This window comes from Neoarius graeffei, chromosome 12 (genome assembly GCF_027579695.1).
Source record: "Neoarius graeffei isolate fNeoGra1 chromosome 12, fNeoGra1.pri, whole genome shotgun sequence".
NCBI lineage: Eukaryota > Metazoa > Chordata > Actinopteri > Siluriformes > Ariidae > Neoarius > Neoarius graeffei.
Window position 1 is genome coordinate 1,698,078 of NC_083580.1, and position 17,876 is coordinate 1,715,953.

At 38.9% G+C, this 17,876-nt stretch overlaps 1 protein-coding gene across 1 annotated transcript in view; it reads left to right on the plus strand.

Moving 5' to 3' along the window:
• The first annotated feature begins 3,159 nt into the window (after nucleotides 1–3,159).
• Nucleotides 3,160–17,876, plus strand: part of stk32a (serine/threonine kinase 32A) — a 48,307-nt gene continuing 33,590 nt past the window's right edge. Inside the window, exons 1-3 of the mRNA XM_060934951.1 lie at nucleotides 3,160–3,204; nucleotides 9,706–9,761; nucleotides 11,432–11,583. Coding sequence (XP_060790934.1) covers nucleotides 11,465–11,583 — 119 coding nt within the window. The 5' untranslated portion in view covers nucleotides 3,160–3,204; nucleotides 9,706–9,761; nucleotides 11,432–11,464. The remainder of the gene's footprint in view (nucleotides 3,205–9,705; nucleotides 9,762–11,431; nucleotides 11,584–17,876) is intronic.

The following is a 17,876-nucleotide window of genomic DNA, read 5'->3' on the forward strand; positions in this document are numbered from 1 at the left end:
ACCCATATTTTTGCATTTATTAACATTATACCATCCATGCTTCTCAGTACGCTATTATTTTCCAGGTTAACTGCATATGACCACAACCTGGCAACCCTGGCTGATGATACAGGATAATGTATTGTGCGGGAATTAAACTTTAATTAAGAGGGGGTCTATTGTCCAATCTGGCAACTTACCTCAATGTTTATAACGGTCGCTTGGGCGAATGTTCTGGAGAAAGAGGGGAAATGCGCGCGCTTTTTATTTAAATTTCTAAAAGAAACGTCTGACTGCTGTTTACCTCAGGACTTTACCTCAGAACTTTACCTCAGGACTTTAGCACAGACTGGGTAATTTACTGTTTATGTCTCATTAACTGAAATGTGAGGTAATTATTATGGAGTAACACACAATACATACATTTACGAGTTTACACATGCAAGCATTCATTCATTCGTTTGTTTAAAACTGAACAATTTCAATATGGCGTCTTTATTAGCCACAGTACACCGTAGAGTCGGTACACTTCACCATTTTTTCTTTACTGAGCCACAAAGAGAGTTCAACATTGTTTTTGTCCATCTACAAATTATAATTTATATCAATGTAAGACGATTTCGCTGACAGACTAAAACTCGGTTCTTTGAGTCGACTCTTCTGATGAACTCCATATGTAGTGCAAAGTCATGTAGTTTTATGAATCAGGAGGTAAAGTAAGATTTCATTAAACAACACTACCTATAATTAGATAAAGAAGAATAATCACTGGATAAATATTGCAAATGTTCTTAGGTTTAGAAGGGGAAAAAATGGCAGTATACTGTTTGGGAGTCGAAAGATTCGGATCTTATGGGTGAACTGAGCCAAATGTTCTGACTCACTGAAAAGAATCGGCATTCCTATGGTCAAAACACCCTCAATCAGATGAATGTTTATCTGTTTTAGTTCTCTGAGTATTTTTAATTTCTCTGTTTGTGAAACATGTTAATTTCCTGCTCTTTTTTTCAGTGAGTCAGGTCAGTCGGCTCAGTTCACAAATATGAACCGACACTTTTGACTCCTGAACAGGTCATTGCTTAAATTGCCACAGATGTTGACCTTCTCCTTTCTGTTCAGTGAAACCTTACTTTACTTTCTCATCTCATCTCATTATCTGTAGCCGCTTTATCCTGTCCTACAGGGTCGCAGGCGAGCTGGATCCTATCCCAGCTGACTATGGGCGAAAGGCGGGGTTCACCCTGGACAAGTCGCCAGGTCATCACAGGGCTGACACATAGACACAGACAACCATTCACACTCACATTCACACCTACGCTCAATTTACACTACGTTCAGACTGCAACCTGAAACGACCCATATCCGATTTGTTGTGAAATCCGATTTTTTTGTTAGGCCGTTCACATTACCAATTATATGAGACTTGTATGCGATCTCCAATATGAACGGAAAACGACCCAAAAGTGTCCCGCATGCGCAAATTGACACGTAATAAGCACATCTACGTAATACGTAAACAAAAAAAAAGCGCACTCTTCAAGTTTGCAAGTAAAGCATGGAGATGAGGCGAGACCTGGCGATGTGGTTTTTGTGGCGGCGGCGGAACTCACACAATAATCTGATTAATGTGGGCAGCAGACTAATGAGACCGAAGGTGTCAAATTACTGGAAATTTCCAGAACAATCTTATAATCTTGTAATACAGGATGGTTTAAGTTATAAATCATTTATAGAAACTGTTTTATTTAATCAGGCTAACAGATCAACATCCAGGTCCCTACCAAATCCACCATTAGCTTGATCAATTCTATAAAAGTCGATTTAAATTCTGAAAACTGTACAAATGTTGTTGTTTTCCACCAAAGAGGCGGGATTAGCCAACGCAGAATAGTGATGTTTGTCTCTTGTTGATGACGTGTAGGTCGCATGAATGTGACCTGTCCGGTCAGACTGCAGTCGCATGTGAAAATATCGGATATGCATCGGAATTAGGACCACATATCCAAGCGGCCTGGGTCGCATGTGAAAATCGGATCTGTGTCGTTCAGATTGTCAATAACAAATCGGATATGGGTCGTTTCAGGGTGCAGTCTGAACGTAGTCTTAGAGTCACCAGTTAACCTAACCTGCATGTCTTTGGACTGTGGGGGAAACCGGAGCACCCGGAGGAAACCCATGCGGACAACATGCAAACTCTGCACAGAAAGGCCCTCGCCGGCCACGAACCCAGAACCTTTTTGCTGTGAGGCGACAGCGCTAACCACTACACCACCGTGCTGCCCTACTTTACTTTCTGATTTATAAAATAAAATAATATTCTGCATTATGTTTGTTATTAAGTCTATTTAAATAAAGGTAAACGTAATAATGTGCTCCATGATTTAAAATACAGTAGACATTTTAAGTTAGTATTTATGATTGTGTTTAGCTTTTATTACAGTCTTCTTCTTCTTCTGGCTGCTCCTGATTAGGGGTCGCCACAGCGGATCTTTCGTCTCCATTGCTCTCTGTCTTCCACATCCTTCTCTACCACATCTGCCACTTTCATGTCCTCTCTCACCACATCCATGTATCTCCTCTTTGGCCTTCCTCATTTTCGTTTGCCTGGCAGCTCCATCCTCAACATTCTCCTTCCCACATGCTCTGCATCTCTTCTCAGGATGTGTCCGTACATCTCAGTCTCATCTCCCTTAGCTTCATTCCCAAGCTTTCCAGATGTGCTGTCCCTCTGATGTGCTCGTTCCTTATCCTGTCCAACCTCCCATCGCAAACCTTAACATCCTCAACTCCGCCACCTCCAACTTTACCTCCTGTTTAGCTTTTATTACAGTACAATATGAAAATGATTTCTGTATCTTTACCAATTTGTTCATATATTTACTTTTCTCATAAATGATCTATGGTCACAGCTGCATTACTAAATAAATAAATAATGATAACAACAATACAAACAGCTTTTCAGGTTTGACTTGGAACAACTGGGGGAAATTCTCCTGAACTGCTATCTGTGTGTGTGTGTGTGTGTGTGTGTGTGTGTGTGGTAGGTGGGTTGGTTGGTGTGGGAGGAGCATCTGGATCTCATCACTGTTGCTCTCAGTGTGTGTGTGTGTGTGTGTGTGTGTGTGTGTATTTCTATTCTTCCAGCACTCCTCATGTTTCTGTGAGCCAGAGCAATGGGACTTGGATCGTCCAGCAGATCCACTGACAACCAACACAATGAAGAGGGTGAGTGTTTTTATGATTTCATTCCCTTATAATCAATTCATGACAGTACAATCCTTTTATTTCACCTTTATTTATTATATTTATTCAATTCATTTTACTTATTTACATTGGATTGTTTCGATGGCTCACAGATAGGAAAACCTTAAAAAGACCAAAGTTATGGAAATGGATTTTTGTTCCTCTTTATTTGGAAAATTCAGTGTTATGTTTCCACTTAGGTTTTCTTAAAGAGGCGTGGCATCAATGCTTTTTAGTCCCAGCTGAATTGCTGGGACTAAATAAAAAAAAACCTTCCATTTATATACAGCAGACTTTCAATCCAAAATATTTTGAAAATATGTGGTCGAGTGGCGGCACGGTGGTGTAGTGGTTAGCGCTGTCGCCTCACAGCAAGAAGGTTCTGGGTTCGAGCCCAATGGCTGACGGGGCCCTTTCTGTGCGGAGTTTGCATGTTCTCCCCGTGTCCGCGTGGGTTTCCTCCGGGTGCTCCGGTTTCCCCCACAGTCCAAAGGCATGCAGGTTAGGTTAACTGGTGACTCTAAATTGAGCGTAGGTGTGAATGTGAGTGTGAATGGTTGTCTGTGTCTATGTGTCAGCCCTGTGATGACCTGGCGACTTGTCCAGGGTGAACCCCGCCTTTCACCCGTAGTCAGCTGGGATAGGCTCCAGCTTGCCTGCGACCCTGTAGAACAGGATAAAGCGGCTACAGATAATGAGATGTTGTAGAGTAAAGGAGGACATCAGCACGTTAAGTCTGTTTCAGTAAATGAGCTGTTATAAAAACTGTGTTTGGACGAGCACTGAGTTTTCCAGCTGGTTTATAACAACGGTTTCTGTAATCAAAAGCATCCATCAATCAATAAATTCATGTCCAGTACATGCAGGTTTATCACTGATTGAAATTGTACATTTGCCAAAATGTACAGGAGATGAACTCAGCAACACTGGCAAAAAACAATGACTAAGCAGGAGCATGTTTAACTTTAAGTAGTACAGCAGACGTGAAAAAATGATTTAATCACTCAAATAAGTTTGGGTAAATCTTTCAGTGCACAAAATACCCCGGAATACAGAGATGGTTTTGCTCGGATATTTCAAACTATGACCTGTGTATGATGAAACCCACGTTGGGTATGGCCTGATCACAGCATTGTCAAAATAAATCTCCAGATATGATCCAGATTCTTACGAGAATTTAAAAAGATATCTCTGGATTAGGGTTGGGCGGTATTACGGTAAGAAGGTATCCCGAGGTATCCAAAAGTACCAACGGTATCGGTCTCATTACCGTCATTTAAAAAAAATATATAATATCTAAATAAATATGGAGTACATGAGGTCATAATATAAAATAATAAATTGAAGATCGTCCCGAATAACTGTGTGATCGTATTTTCACTAATTCTATCAATTTCCTAAAGAAGTTCTCATCGCGTGCAGGGTTGTTTATGTCGTTACCATGGCAACCCTGCGTGACATTTTGGAGTCTGACAGATGAAGGAAGAGTTGCGTGATGCTTTGAAATATCTCTTAATGCTAGTGTTGCCACACGTCCAGGTTTTTCCGGGATTGTCCCGGTTTTTTGTGGAAAATGGAAAATGTCCAGGAAAATGGAATAACCTTCCCGGGACACGTTTTGTCCCGGTTTTTTTACTTCCTCACATTATCCCCATTGAAATAAACACAAATCATTAATGTTTCTCGCAGCCACTTAACATATTAATAGTTTTCACGTAAGCGGGCATATTGTTGGCAGCTGCTTGTGCGGCCTCACCGAATGCTTGCGCACGCAGCCAGTCGCCGTTGCTAGGTGATCGTGGTCAATACAACGGCGGCCGCGCGAAATCAAAGATACTGGAATACCGTAATACCAAACAATAGGTGAGAGTTCCCTTGGTCGGTGCGCGAGTAGGCTGGCTGTCTACTTCCTATGTTCTGATTCTGATAAAGGCTGGTTCTAAAGCCTGGGCCAATTTCATCAATAAATGAATCATTAAATAAATCATTAAATATATCAAAAAAGAATGCCTGAACACTGGCGTGAGAAATGAATAAATCAGTTGTCCCAATAACACAGCACCTCTCTCTTGTGATTAAAACAAAGGATTAGGGCTATTTGGTATGATACGGTAGTCTAACTTTTAAAGTTCAGTTCTCCAGAGAAAAGGCTAAAACAACAACGAAGCAGACTGAGAGAAATTATATTGATTATATTTGTATTATTTTGATTTGGAAACGGAATGGGAGGAGAGACTCTTCAGGGGGCTGTTAGCCTACTATTAAATATTTGTTTAAAAAAAAATTGGCGTCCAAATAAGATCATTCCTATATGAACTTATTTTTTGTAATAATATTTGTGGTAGTGCCCATTTAAGGGTTAAGAAGACAAAATGAATTTTAACTAAACGCCTAACTGCACCAGTTGAACTGTTTTATTTTTAAACGTGAACATTCACATAAGGCATAAGGCATCGTAGATGTGCGTGTCCGCAGCCCTCAACCCCCGCGCTCGTACGTGCGCGCAGGCGCGACCGCCGACCGATGTGTCCCGGTTTTTTACAACTCAGATGTGGCAACCCTACTTAATGCACAAAATTCGCTTTGCTGCTTAATCCATACCACAGTGCACACAATTCGCTATGCTGCTTTTAAATAGTACATTTGAGGCATAGGCGCACGTTACACAGTAGGCCGAAACAAAATATTATTTTTTTCTCGGTAATACCGTATACCCCGGGAAAACACAGAGACGGTTTAAAGGTATCAAAATTTGGATACCGCCCAACCCTACTCTGGATTCTTACAGGTTTGGCACTGTTTAGTTCTGAGTCCAGTCATATGGAACGTAATACTATGTAAAGGATATTACATGGTTGCACGAAGATATGAAATTTATCTTCAAGTGGTGAATGTATTCACGAGTGAGCGACACGAATGAGTGAAAATATTTTCAACATGAGTCAAGTCAAGTCACTTTATTTCTCCAGCGCATTTAAAAACAACAGGAGTTGACCCAAAGTGCTTTACAGTCGAGGAAAATGCAATTCAATACATGATAGGCATGAATAAGAAGAATAGAAGGGGAGAAATACTGAGGCAAGACTAAAAACATAAAACCAAAAAGAATCATGAAAATCAAACATGAGATCATAAAATCGATCATGAAATCATAAGATCAAACTTGACCAAAAAAAACCATGGAGTAACCTCAGCCTGAATTCAAAGCAAGAGATAAACTTCCTATCTTCGCTCCACTGTGTAACGTTCTTTATATTATATAGAAACATAAAAAACCCCACAAGTTAATCAAAATAATTTAAATTTCGCTATTTTGACAACGTGCATCTAGTCAGCAGGAAAACACTGGGAGTGACATCATCTGAGTGAAATATTGGGAATTATGACACTCAGATCTGTGATGTATTTCGTATGAAAAATGCGAGATTTTCAACACAAGAAGATAAACTCCATATCTTCAAGCCAACGTGTGATTTTCTTTTTATTATATAGACACATTCACAAACAAAAAGTCCCCAAATTTATCAAAACCATTCATTGATTACATCACGAGTGACAGACAGAGATTTATGTCCCGGTTTTGGTTCTCCGTGTCCCGGATGGAGGTCGGATGAAAAATACCAGTGGTGTATTTCACACTAAAGCACTTGTGCATGTCCAGATAATATAAAGCAATATATTATACATTCAGGACACTTTTTCCATGGAATAAAAACGTGTTCTATTCCCTTCTATTGGGTTTATTGATGGCATGCGATATTGTTATCATATCGCTTATCCTCTGTGTATTACGCCACTCTCTCCAGTGGAGAATAAGCGTGCAATATTGTTATAATATTGCACGTTGTCAAGACAACACGACGTCACATGTCGGCGCTCATGTGAAGATCCAATGACAACTTTTCTCCTGCGCATGCGCACAATCATTTCTTTGTCAGCTGGGAGAGAGAGAAGACGAGGCTAATCCAGTGCTCGGTATAAGCACTAAATAAATAAACTGAACACTGAAACTAAAGACGTGCTGAACACCTAAAAGGCTACCAAAACATCATTAGATATTCTTCATGCATATTTACAAGAGAAAAACATATCAACGGACATAAAAAAACTGGAAAAGAGACACGCCGAAGATGTAAAACTTCGGTGCTAGCAAGTGACTGTGACAGTTTGCAAACAAACATGGCCGCCATGTTTGCTTCGTTAAAAGTGGAAGATTTTGAGAGAATTTTGGCTGCCAGGTCACTCTGTTGTGTGTAGTCGTCGATGTTGATTTTAAAAGTAACTAAGTAAATTGCACAGGGAAAAGAATAATAATATTCAGTTTGACTGCGCTAGCATTGGCCTGCGCTAACACTATACTGGCTGGAAGATAACTGGACTGCCGCGCTAACACCACCAAGTCGCGGGTAAGCTAGCGTTGGCGTTTCAGAATGCTGATATGAAGAGAATGTGTATATATAATAATAATAATAATAATATTGGCTGGCTTTTTTCATGATCTATCAAATATATTCCATTCCAACTCATCTTCGACTTGTTCAGTATCGTGCTAGCTGAATGGAATATATCTGATAGACCATTCAATGCCAGCCAAAATTTTATTTAAATATATTATTAGTAAAGCTGGGCGATATTATTATATAATATTGATATCATGATCCATTATGAGACAATAAACATTTCTGAGATGTTGTTGTATTCTGTTTTTAATAACAACTAGACTGCATTTCCGCAGAGAAAATGCAAAGTGTGCTTGCTGAGCTGTAGCAGAACAGCTAGCATGCTAGCATGCTAAAAGCTAGCATGCCAACATGCTAATGCCAACATTCTAACAACTAGCATGTTAACAGTTAGCATACTAACATGCTAAAAGATAGCATGTTAACATGTTAATGCTAACATGCTAATAGATAACATGCTAACAGCTAGCATTCTAACATGCTAATGATTAACATGCTATTTGTTAAAATTCTAACACTTTAAGGCTAATATGCTGACAGCTATCATGCTAACAGCTAACAGGCTAACATGCTAATGGCTAGTATGTTAACTTTTAGCATGCTAACACGCTGAGGGTGACATGCTAACATGCTAACAGTTAGCATGCTAACATGCTCAGGCGAACTCGCTAACAGCAAACATGCGAACTCTGCATGCTACCATGCTAATCCTAACATGTTAACAGCTCTCATGATAACATGCTAATGGTGAACATGCTAACAACTCGTGAGCTAACAGCAGGCATGATATTGTAATGGGTAACATGCTAACAGCTAGCATGGTAACACTGAATGCTTATATGCTAATTGCTATCGTGTGTGCTTGTAAGTATTCCTAATAAAGTGGCCATTGAGTTGAAGTTAATTTGCTGTCAAAGTCTCAAATGAGCAGATCCTTGCCAAATGCATCATCACGTATGAGGGAAGGGAGGAATGACTCAGTCAAGCTTCCATTGATTAGCCGCAAAATGGAGAAAAAATGGACGGATGAAAGGCGAGAGAAAGGCGAGTGCGGGTCAGAACCGATATCATGTGTGTGATGGTGATTTGGCCTGAGGTGCCGTATGAAGTTTGGTGGATGTGTGGTGAAGTGTTACTGAGCAAAACTCCATTCATTTGAATGGGGCCAAAAATCAATGGAAGCCTATGGAGGAAAAAGGGATGAGCAAAAAGAAAGGAAAAATATGAGTGCGGGTCAGAACCGATTGCATGTATGTGTCGGGGGAGTTGGCCTGAAGCATCACATGAGGTTTGGTGCATCTGCGATGGAGCGTGTCTGAGTAGGACGATTTGATTCATGAGCCCTATTCATTCTCTATGGGAAAAAAACAAAAGAAAAACGACAAGAACAAGAGAACGGGCGCGTTGATCCAAAAGCTGTATACCAGCACACTACACCACTTCGGGCCAGACGTCTCAGAGTTGGAACGGTGTCTCTATCTCGAACGCCCTAGGAGGAGGAGTGGATCCAAAAAATGTGTCGGAATCAGGCAGAATAAGTAAACTTAAGAAGAACACTAGTGTGCTTGTCTTCGGCTGCTGTGTGCTCGAGCAAGCACACTAATTATAAATTATAAAGCAGCTTATTTGCAAGACATCAGTAGTCAAATAACCGCATAAATTATACGTATATAAACCATGATCCATGCTTTTTAATCTGTTTATTATCAGTGGAGTGTCTGCTGTACATGTCCTTGTGAACAAGCTGCTGTTGTTATAGAAACAATAACGTATTAGAACGAGGTTAATATAAACCTGTACTGCTGTCAGAGCTGCTGTTGGAGAGAATTAATCAACACCTTCTGACCAATCAGAATCCAGAACCCAACAGCGGTGTGGTCTATAAAGGTGTTGTTATAATATAAAGACAAAGACATCTCAATTTCCCAAGGAAATGACAAGAATTTCGAATATGAAAACGTGTGTGTGTGTGAGCGCACTATGCAAAAATCTTTTTCTAAGTTCTTCTCTTGTGTCTTTGCAGTCAACTTTGACCACTTCCAGATCCTGCGAGCGATTGGAAAGGGCAGCTTTGGAAAGGTAAGCGTTCATGTGTGAATGACGTCTACTATTTATATAAAGATAGAAATCACAACAAACTGATTATCTTTATTCTGAATATTCTGACTGTACAACAGCACTTAATTTAATTACAATTAAATGACTTATAATTACAGACCTATACCATGTTGATTAGACACAACAGTCTGCAGGGATGAGAGTTTTCCGCTTTTCGGCGGATTTCCGCTTTTTCTGAGTAAAAAACGAGCTTTTTATATTATGCCAAATCCGTTGAGAATTTTTTTAAATTAATTTCGGGGGGTTGGGGTATGTTCCTTCATGCTGTTCAAACTTTATTAACTCCAACGATGTCTACACATTACTTATAAGTCGCCATCTTTAGTCTCGTTTAATCTCGTTGAATGTGATGTAAAATTCGTGTTATCTACATTGTTATTGGTCAAAACATCGATGTCGAGACGATAATAGCCAATCAAAACTGTTTTTACAAAGACGCCCACATCCGCTTTCTTTTATCAAAACTTACACATGTTCGTGAGCTGCATATCAAAAATACTTTCCTCTAATCTGCGTTTTTTCTCAAGATGCCGAATACTGTTGACAAAAGAGATGAAGCGAAGGTAATTGATGCTGGTATAAAAAACAAGTTTAGCAAAGCAAAAGGAAAGCAAGAGAGGAGTGTGAGAGAGCAGAAGAGAGCCAGGTTAGAGCATGTAAAAACACAGGAGGCGCTGGCTAATGAAAGAAAAAGGAAAAAAGAGAGGACTGATGAGCTTTTGGCTTTGGCCAAGAAGCTGAAGTCTAAATGATCAAATGAAAATTTGTTTCAAAGATAACTGGGAACTGTAAATAACTTTTAACTGTAAAAAGTGTAAATAGACATTTTCCTTTTGAAGAAAACATACAAGTGATGTGGACAGTAAGATAAAGACAGTCCCCATAAAATACACATTTGTTTGATTCAATACATTGAATATATGATGATTTGAATTATAGCTGACAGTGTTGATAACTGTATAACTTTAAAGTTTAAATAGACATTGTGAAGAAATCATATACAATAATGTGGACATTAGGAAAAGCTCAGTTTCCATAAGATATGAATGTTTTTATTTAATTCGATATATTGAATATATGAAAATTTGAATTATTAATGGAACTGTAAATAACTATGAATTTTAATCAACATTTTTTAGAAAAACAAGTGATGTTGACAATGAGTAATAACCAGTCTCCATAAAATGTAGATATTATTTTGAATTAATGCAATACACATATTGATTTTGATGCATATTGTTCTATATAATAGTGTTTTTATTTCAATAAGTATTAAAATAGGCATCAGGTGTTTTAATTAACAACAGCTCAGATTGCAGGAAATAGGGTGTGTAAGGTCTCATTTTGAAAAAAAAATTCCCGGGGGGTGTTCCCCCGGACCCCCCTTATTACAGATTTTCTGCTTTTTTCATCAGGACCCACTCTCATCCCTGAGTCTGATAATGAAGCTTTCAGATCGACGTTTTTCTCGACATGTCAAACTGTATTAATTCTGACTAAAAACTAACAGTGGTCACTAATCCTTTCTGTTCTGCTGCAAAGCAAAAAACTGCTTCATGCGCTCTAACGGACATGAACATCATGTTTAGAAATCAGATCCACAATGCAGAGCTGCTTGTTATGTTTTTCAGGTGTGTATCGTGCAGAAGAAGGACACTAAGAAGATGTACGCCATGAAGTACATGAACAAGCTCAAGTGCGTGGAGCGAAATGAAGTGCGCAACGTCTTCAAAGAGCTTCAGATCATGCAGAACCTGGAGCATCCTTTCCTAGTGAACTTCTGGTGAGTACTGCTTCAGTCGATGTCTTTTAAACTCGGAGCTCCATCACGCCTCACGTTAAGGATATCAAACCCAAACGGTGTGTTTTTATTGGCTAAAAATATGGACATGCCTTACTGTTTGAGCAAAATGTAAATAAATAAATAAAACGGCACAGATTTTAAGAAGCACGGCAATTCAGTCTTGTGGACGGAGCGACGTTTTGTAGCTGTGATTTATGTTGATAGTTTTATCTTTTCTCACTGTCTTTTCTTGCTTTGGATTCCTGTGCGATAAGTCTGGAGTTTATTCAGAAGCCTCAAAGTAAAAAAAGACAGCAAAGTCGTTAAAACCCAATCGAGAGAGAGTCTTTCTGGCCTCTGATGGAGTGAAGTGCAGCACAGAGTTCTTTGCTGCGTTAGCGTAATGTCTAACTCGTGTTAGATTGATGTCAGTCTTTCAATTACGGGTTTAAGGACAATAAGCAGAACGGTCTGGGCGAGTGGAGAAAAACGGCCTCTTTAATCAAACAGGAAGGGGGAGCTTTCGATGTTAATGCACTCAGCAGCACAAGATGTTCTAATGAACTCACGTAGCACAGGTTCATGATGGCTGTGATGATATATTTAGCAGAATTTATAAAGAAAAGCCCAAATATCACAGGAATCTGTTTGTGAGAAAGATCACAAAATAGTCAGTGGCATCCTGCTTTTTATAACAAACCCAAAGGCACGTGTTCCAGCTGTTTTGGATGTAATACATCGATTTAGTAAATTCTCAGCGTTCAAAGTAAAATTTTCAAAGTATGAAGTCAGTCATGACATTAGGCAATCCATATCACCACACCCTTTTAAATGGTCACCCAAAGGTTTTACTGATCAGGGGATCTCGAGCACTCCATCACTAGAAGCAGTGGGTCGGATTGCCTTCATTAAGATGAGTATTCTTCAGAGGCTTCTTTATTAGGCATCTAACGATTCACCTGATTCACGATTCAATTCAATTCATGATATTGGGCTCACAATTCAATTCTCCAATGATATTTTTGAAAAAAAAAAGAAGAAAACTTTAGGACTAAAAATGCAACAATTATTTTCCTATTCTTTATCATCTTAAATATTATTTTTTAAAATAAAAAAAACATTTTGTTTCGTTTTCTTAATAACCAACAATAATTATTTACCCACATTTGTAAAGGTTGGAGTAAAATATAATAGCCTATTAATGAAAATATTTATTTTCTTAGTAAATAATAATAATAATATTTATTTATAAAGCACTAAAACTATGATACATATTCTAAAGCATATTTACATCTGTTTTTGTGTGTTTTGTGTAAACTTTTATGAACATTTGTTCTCCCTCTATTTGTGTCTCTTTTCTTTATCTTTCAGCAGTCTGTAAAAAGAGAGCGAGCTCTGATTTCTTATTAAATCTATTTGTACACAATCACACAGCAGTTCTTTGACTTTTTTTTACATCTGTTTTTGTGTGGTTTTGCAGCATTAGAGCTGTGTTCCTTCCGCCTACAGTGAAGTCGCATGTATTCCTGATATTGTATGTTATTGCACCCTCTGCTGTCTAAACGGCATAATTATAGCTGGGAAAAGCTAAGAGATTATGCAGACTGATCATAATTGTGATTAATTTTTCATTTCATTGATTTGAATCGGCATAAATTAGTATCGCGATTTATTGTCGCACAATATACAGTTAAATGCCGATTCTTTATCATTTCAAATCCTCCTTACCCTAATTACTATTAAAACAATCAAAAAGGTGAACAGCTGGTTCAGTACATTTATTCGGAACAAAAGGAAATCACAATGGCTAAGTTATAGATGTCTATGGAGAAGGGAGGTGTAGTTTTTCCAAATATTGGACTCTGTCTTTTGGCTGCACAGCTTCATTACATTAAGTGGATTAGCAGAGTCAGCATGGATAGATCTGGGATAATTTAATATACATGATATACTATCAAGTATTTTCTTTGGCCTAGACTGAAGGAAAATCAAGACTGATTTGGATAATAGCACAATAATTAGAGCTACCCTGCAAGCCTGGCAAGCAGGAAGTAAGCTCGAGAGCTGCTCCGAAACAGTCTTGCCTGGCTCTCATTCAGGGAAACATTCAATTTTCCTCCAGCCTGTTTGGATGGCAGATTTAATATCTGGAAAGAGAGGGGCATCTATTTGATGAAGGAATGATGCTTATTTTCGGAAAAATCCAACAGAAATTTCTTCTTCCCATTAATCACTTCTTCAGATATTTATAAATCTGTCACTTTATCCAGAAACAAATCACTTACCTCTTTAATTATCAGATTTCACAGATAGAACATTTACTCCTTAAACCTCCTCATCTTTATCAGGCTGATATCAGCCAATGTTAACAATACTTTTAAAAATTAGTTCGGAGTCAAATTTCCTGTTTTGCTCCTTGTAATTAGCAGGATGCCTTGAAAGCTAGCATGGAGTTTATAACGTCAACGTCATGATAAATTATGTCACAATACACTTTTCTGAGATATCACAGGTATCTCGTGTATTTTATTTATAATCATTACAAGCTATGAATGAAAGTAGAAGATTAGATGTTAATAATTTGTCCTGAATCATTGAACTTTACAGTTTTCTTATATTTTTCCACTTTTTTAGTGTTAAATACATTTTGTAGAGGGCGTCGTGGCTCAAGTGGATAAGGTGCCATACCATAAATCCAGGGACCTGGGTTCAATTCTGACCTGAGGTCATTTCCTGATCTGTTTCTCTCTCCTGCTCATTTCCTGTCTCTACACTGTCCTATCCAATAAAGGTAAAAAAAAATCTTTAAAAAAAGATATTTTCTTCTACGCAGCCATGATGCTGTAATTGATGCAGTATGTGGTTTGGCATTGTCATGTTGGAAAATGCAAGGTCTTCCCTGAAAGAGACGTCATCTGGATGGGAGCATATGTTGCTCTAGAACCTGGATATACCTTTCAGCATTGATGGTGTCTTTCCAGATGTGTAAGCTGCCCATGCCACACGCACTAATGCAACCCCATACCATCAGAGATGCAGGCTTCTGAACTGAGCGCTGATAACAACTTGGGTCGTCCTTCTCCTCTTTAGTCCGAATGACACGGCGTCCCTGATTTCCATAAAGAACTTCAAATTTTGATTCGTCTGACCACAGAACAGTTTTCCACTTTGCCACAGTCCATTTTAAATGAGCCTTGGCCCAGAGAAGACGTCTGCGCTTCTGGATCATGTTTAGATACGGCTTCTTCTTTGAACTATAGAGTTTTAGCTGGCGACGGTGGATGGCACGGTGAATTGTGTTCACAGATAATGTTCTCTGGAAATATTCCTGAGCCCATTTTGTGATTTCCAATACAGAAGCATGCCTGTATGTGATGCAGTGCCGTCTAAGGGCCCGAAGATCACGGGCACCCAGTATGGTTTTCCGGCCTTGACCCTTACGCACAGAGATTCTTCCAGATTCTCTGAATCTTTTGATGATATTATGCACTGTAGATGATGATATGTTCAAACTCTTTGCAATTTTACACTGTGGAACTCCTTTCTGATATTGCTCCACTATTTGTCGGCGCAGAATTAGGGGGATTGGTGATCCTCTTCCCATCTTTACTTCTGAGAGCCGCTGCCACTCCAAGATGCTCTTTTTATACCCAGTCATGTTAATGACCTATTGCCAATTGACCTAATGAGTTGCAATTTGGTCCTCCAGCTGTTCCTTTTTTGTACCTTTAACTTTTCCAGCCTCTTATTGCCCCTGTCCCAACTTTTTTGAGATGTGTTGCTGTCATGAAATTTCAAATGAGCCAATATTTGGCATGAAATTTCAAAATGTCTCACTTTCGACATTTGATATGTTGTCTATGTTCTATTGTGAATACAATATCAGTTTTTGAGATTTGTAAATTATTGCATTCCGTTTTTATTTACAATTTGTACTTTGTCCCAACTTTTTTGGAATCGGGGTTATATATATTTATGTCATTTTACATATATTTATTTTGTATATATTTATGTCATTTTCTCTTATTTCTTTAAAAACTCTGCACTACTGTAATTACATCATGGCAAAATATTTTTGGTTTCTTTTGAACTTTGGGAGAACCTGCTGTGATCTCACACACTCCACTCTAATATTATTAATATTTTATATGAATTAGCCATTATTCTTGCTCAGGATTTCGAGTGTTTGTGGTATAAATATGCAGTAAATAATAATAAAAAAACCTCAGACAATCCCTCATTCACAAACACCACACTCGGCTACAGTAATGTAATAAATATTCTAAGGTCACAAAAGAAAAAAAAAGTCCTATTTGGTCAGCAATTGTGGAGCTGAACCCCACAGAGGCTGGTGAGAATTTCTCCGCAGGTCAATTTTTGTGATTTTAGTTGTGAGAAGGAAAACTCCTTCTGCAGATAAGCAGGTTTTTCAGCATGAGTTGGAATCCGGGCCCTGAAGTGTCATCCATCATCCCAGTCCAAATGAAATCAGCAAATCTGTCTGAGGTACAGTGTCAATCCACTCATCAGCATTGAATTTACTCTCCATGTTGTGTGTGTGTGTAGATGCACCTCCCCGAGAAAAAAACCAACAGCTTCATATATTTCGCTCGTGGTCCGGTTCTGATAATAATGTCGCTGTGTGTGAGTCAGTCTCGCTACAGCTCCTTGCGTGATTTTTTTGACGATGTGTACGTTGTTGTCGTCATTGAGAAAATTCAGCAGGACTGATGGAACATCTTCAGACTGAGATGTGTGCTTAGCGTTCCTGTCATCTCTCTAAGCAAATGAAACTAGGTTACTTCACTGTGAGCAATAAATAATAAAAATGCCTGCAAGTGAGTCACAGCAACCTGTCAGAAGCGCTAAAGAATTTATTCTTACTCTTATATTATAATACGATGTTTACTATACCAGTGGTGTTGCTTTGGTATTGTCTTTTCAAGCATCATTTATCTGTAGAGGATAGAATTAGTGACACACACTCCACTCGACCTCACAGCGTCAGAGAGAGTGTGTGACGGGTCAGATGGCTTGAAGCACAGGTGTAATAGTAATTGTTTTCCCATTTTCCCCACTTTTCCCCCTCTCTCTCTCTCTCTCTTTCTCTCTCTCAGACGTTTTTGTTTATAAATGTATAACTCACTGGATAAATCCCTCTCATTTCCCTCTTCTGTTCTTGGACTTCCTTTCTCTTTTTTGCCCCCAAGCAAATTTGGAGTAACGAGATGGTATCAGAGAGAGCCAGGGAAATATAATCATGATGTCGTTACCATGACACATTATTCCTTGTTTTGGTGTTTAAAAGCTGTAAAATCATATTATGACCTGGGTGACATTTGACTCTCGATGCTGATGTACTCATCCACATTCTGTAATTGTGTAAACTCTGAAACTCATTTGTATGATTCAGATGTAGATTTTTTTTTAATCCTCTCCTGTTATTTTTAGCTTTAGTAAATCCACAACCAGTCCATCTCCATCTTTAACCAGAGGAGGAATGTTTATTCCAGATGTTCTGGGGAATAGTCGCCTTTGGCTGACTCACTCACTCACTCGCCACTCACTCACTCACTCACTAATGGCATCAGGACAGATTTCTGTAATGCAGCATTGTCACTGTCGTTAAAATGTTAATAATTCAAGAATTAAAGATAAGCTTTGTTCGTGGTGGCTCTATCAGACCCTGCACAATCTGTTCCCTAATGACATAAAACGTCATGGAGGGAAAATTCCCTACAGATACGCCCCAATCACAGTAAACAAAAATGGCAACAGGGGTTTTCCCCTTGAAGCCTTGAACCAATGACATCACACTTTTTGTGGTCCCAGAAGAGTCTGGTCCAAATATATTTGTCTGTTTTTGTCTCCTTTTGTCTCTCTCTCTGTCTAAGAACGGCAACATCAACAGCAAAAATAATTAAAATAGAAATAAATAAAATTACAGCCCTGTGATGACCTGGCGACTTGTCCAGGGTGAACCCCGCCTTTCGCCCGTAGTCAGCTGGGATAGGATCCAGCTCGCCTGCGACCCTGTAGAAGGATAAAGCGGCTACAGATAATGAGATGAGATGAGATAAATAAAATTACTTTCTTGTTCTCCTTATTACATTAATAACATGGGGGTTCATTTAGCAGACATTCTTATCCAGAGCAACGTACAACACATCCAGAGCAGCAGATGTGGGTTCAGTGCCTTACTCAAGGGCACTTCAGCCATTCCTACTGGCCCAGGGAATTGAACCAGTGACCTTTTGGTCCCAAAGCCGCTTCTCTAAACGTTAGGCCATGGC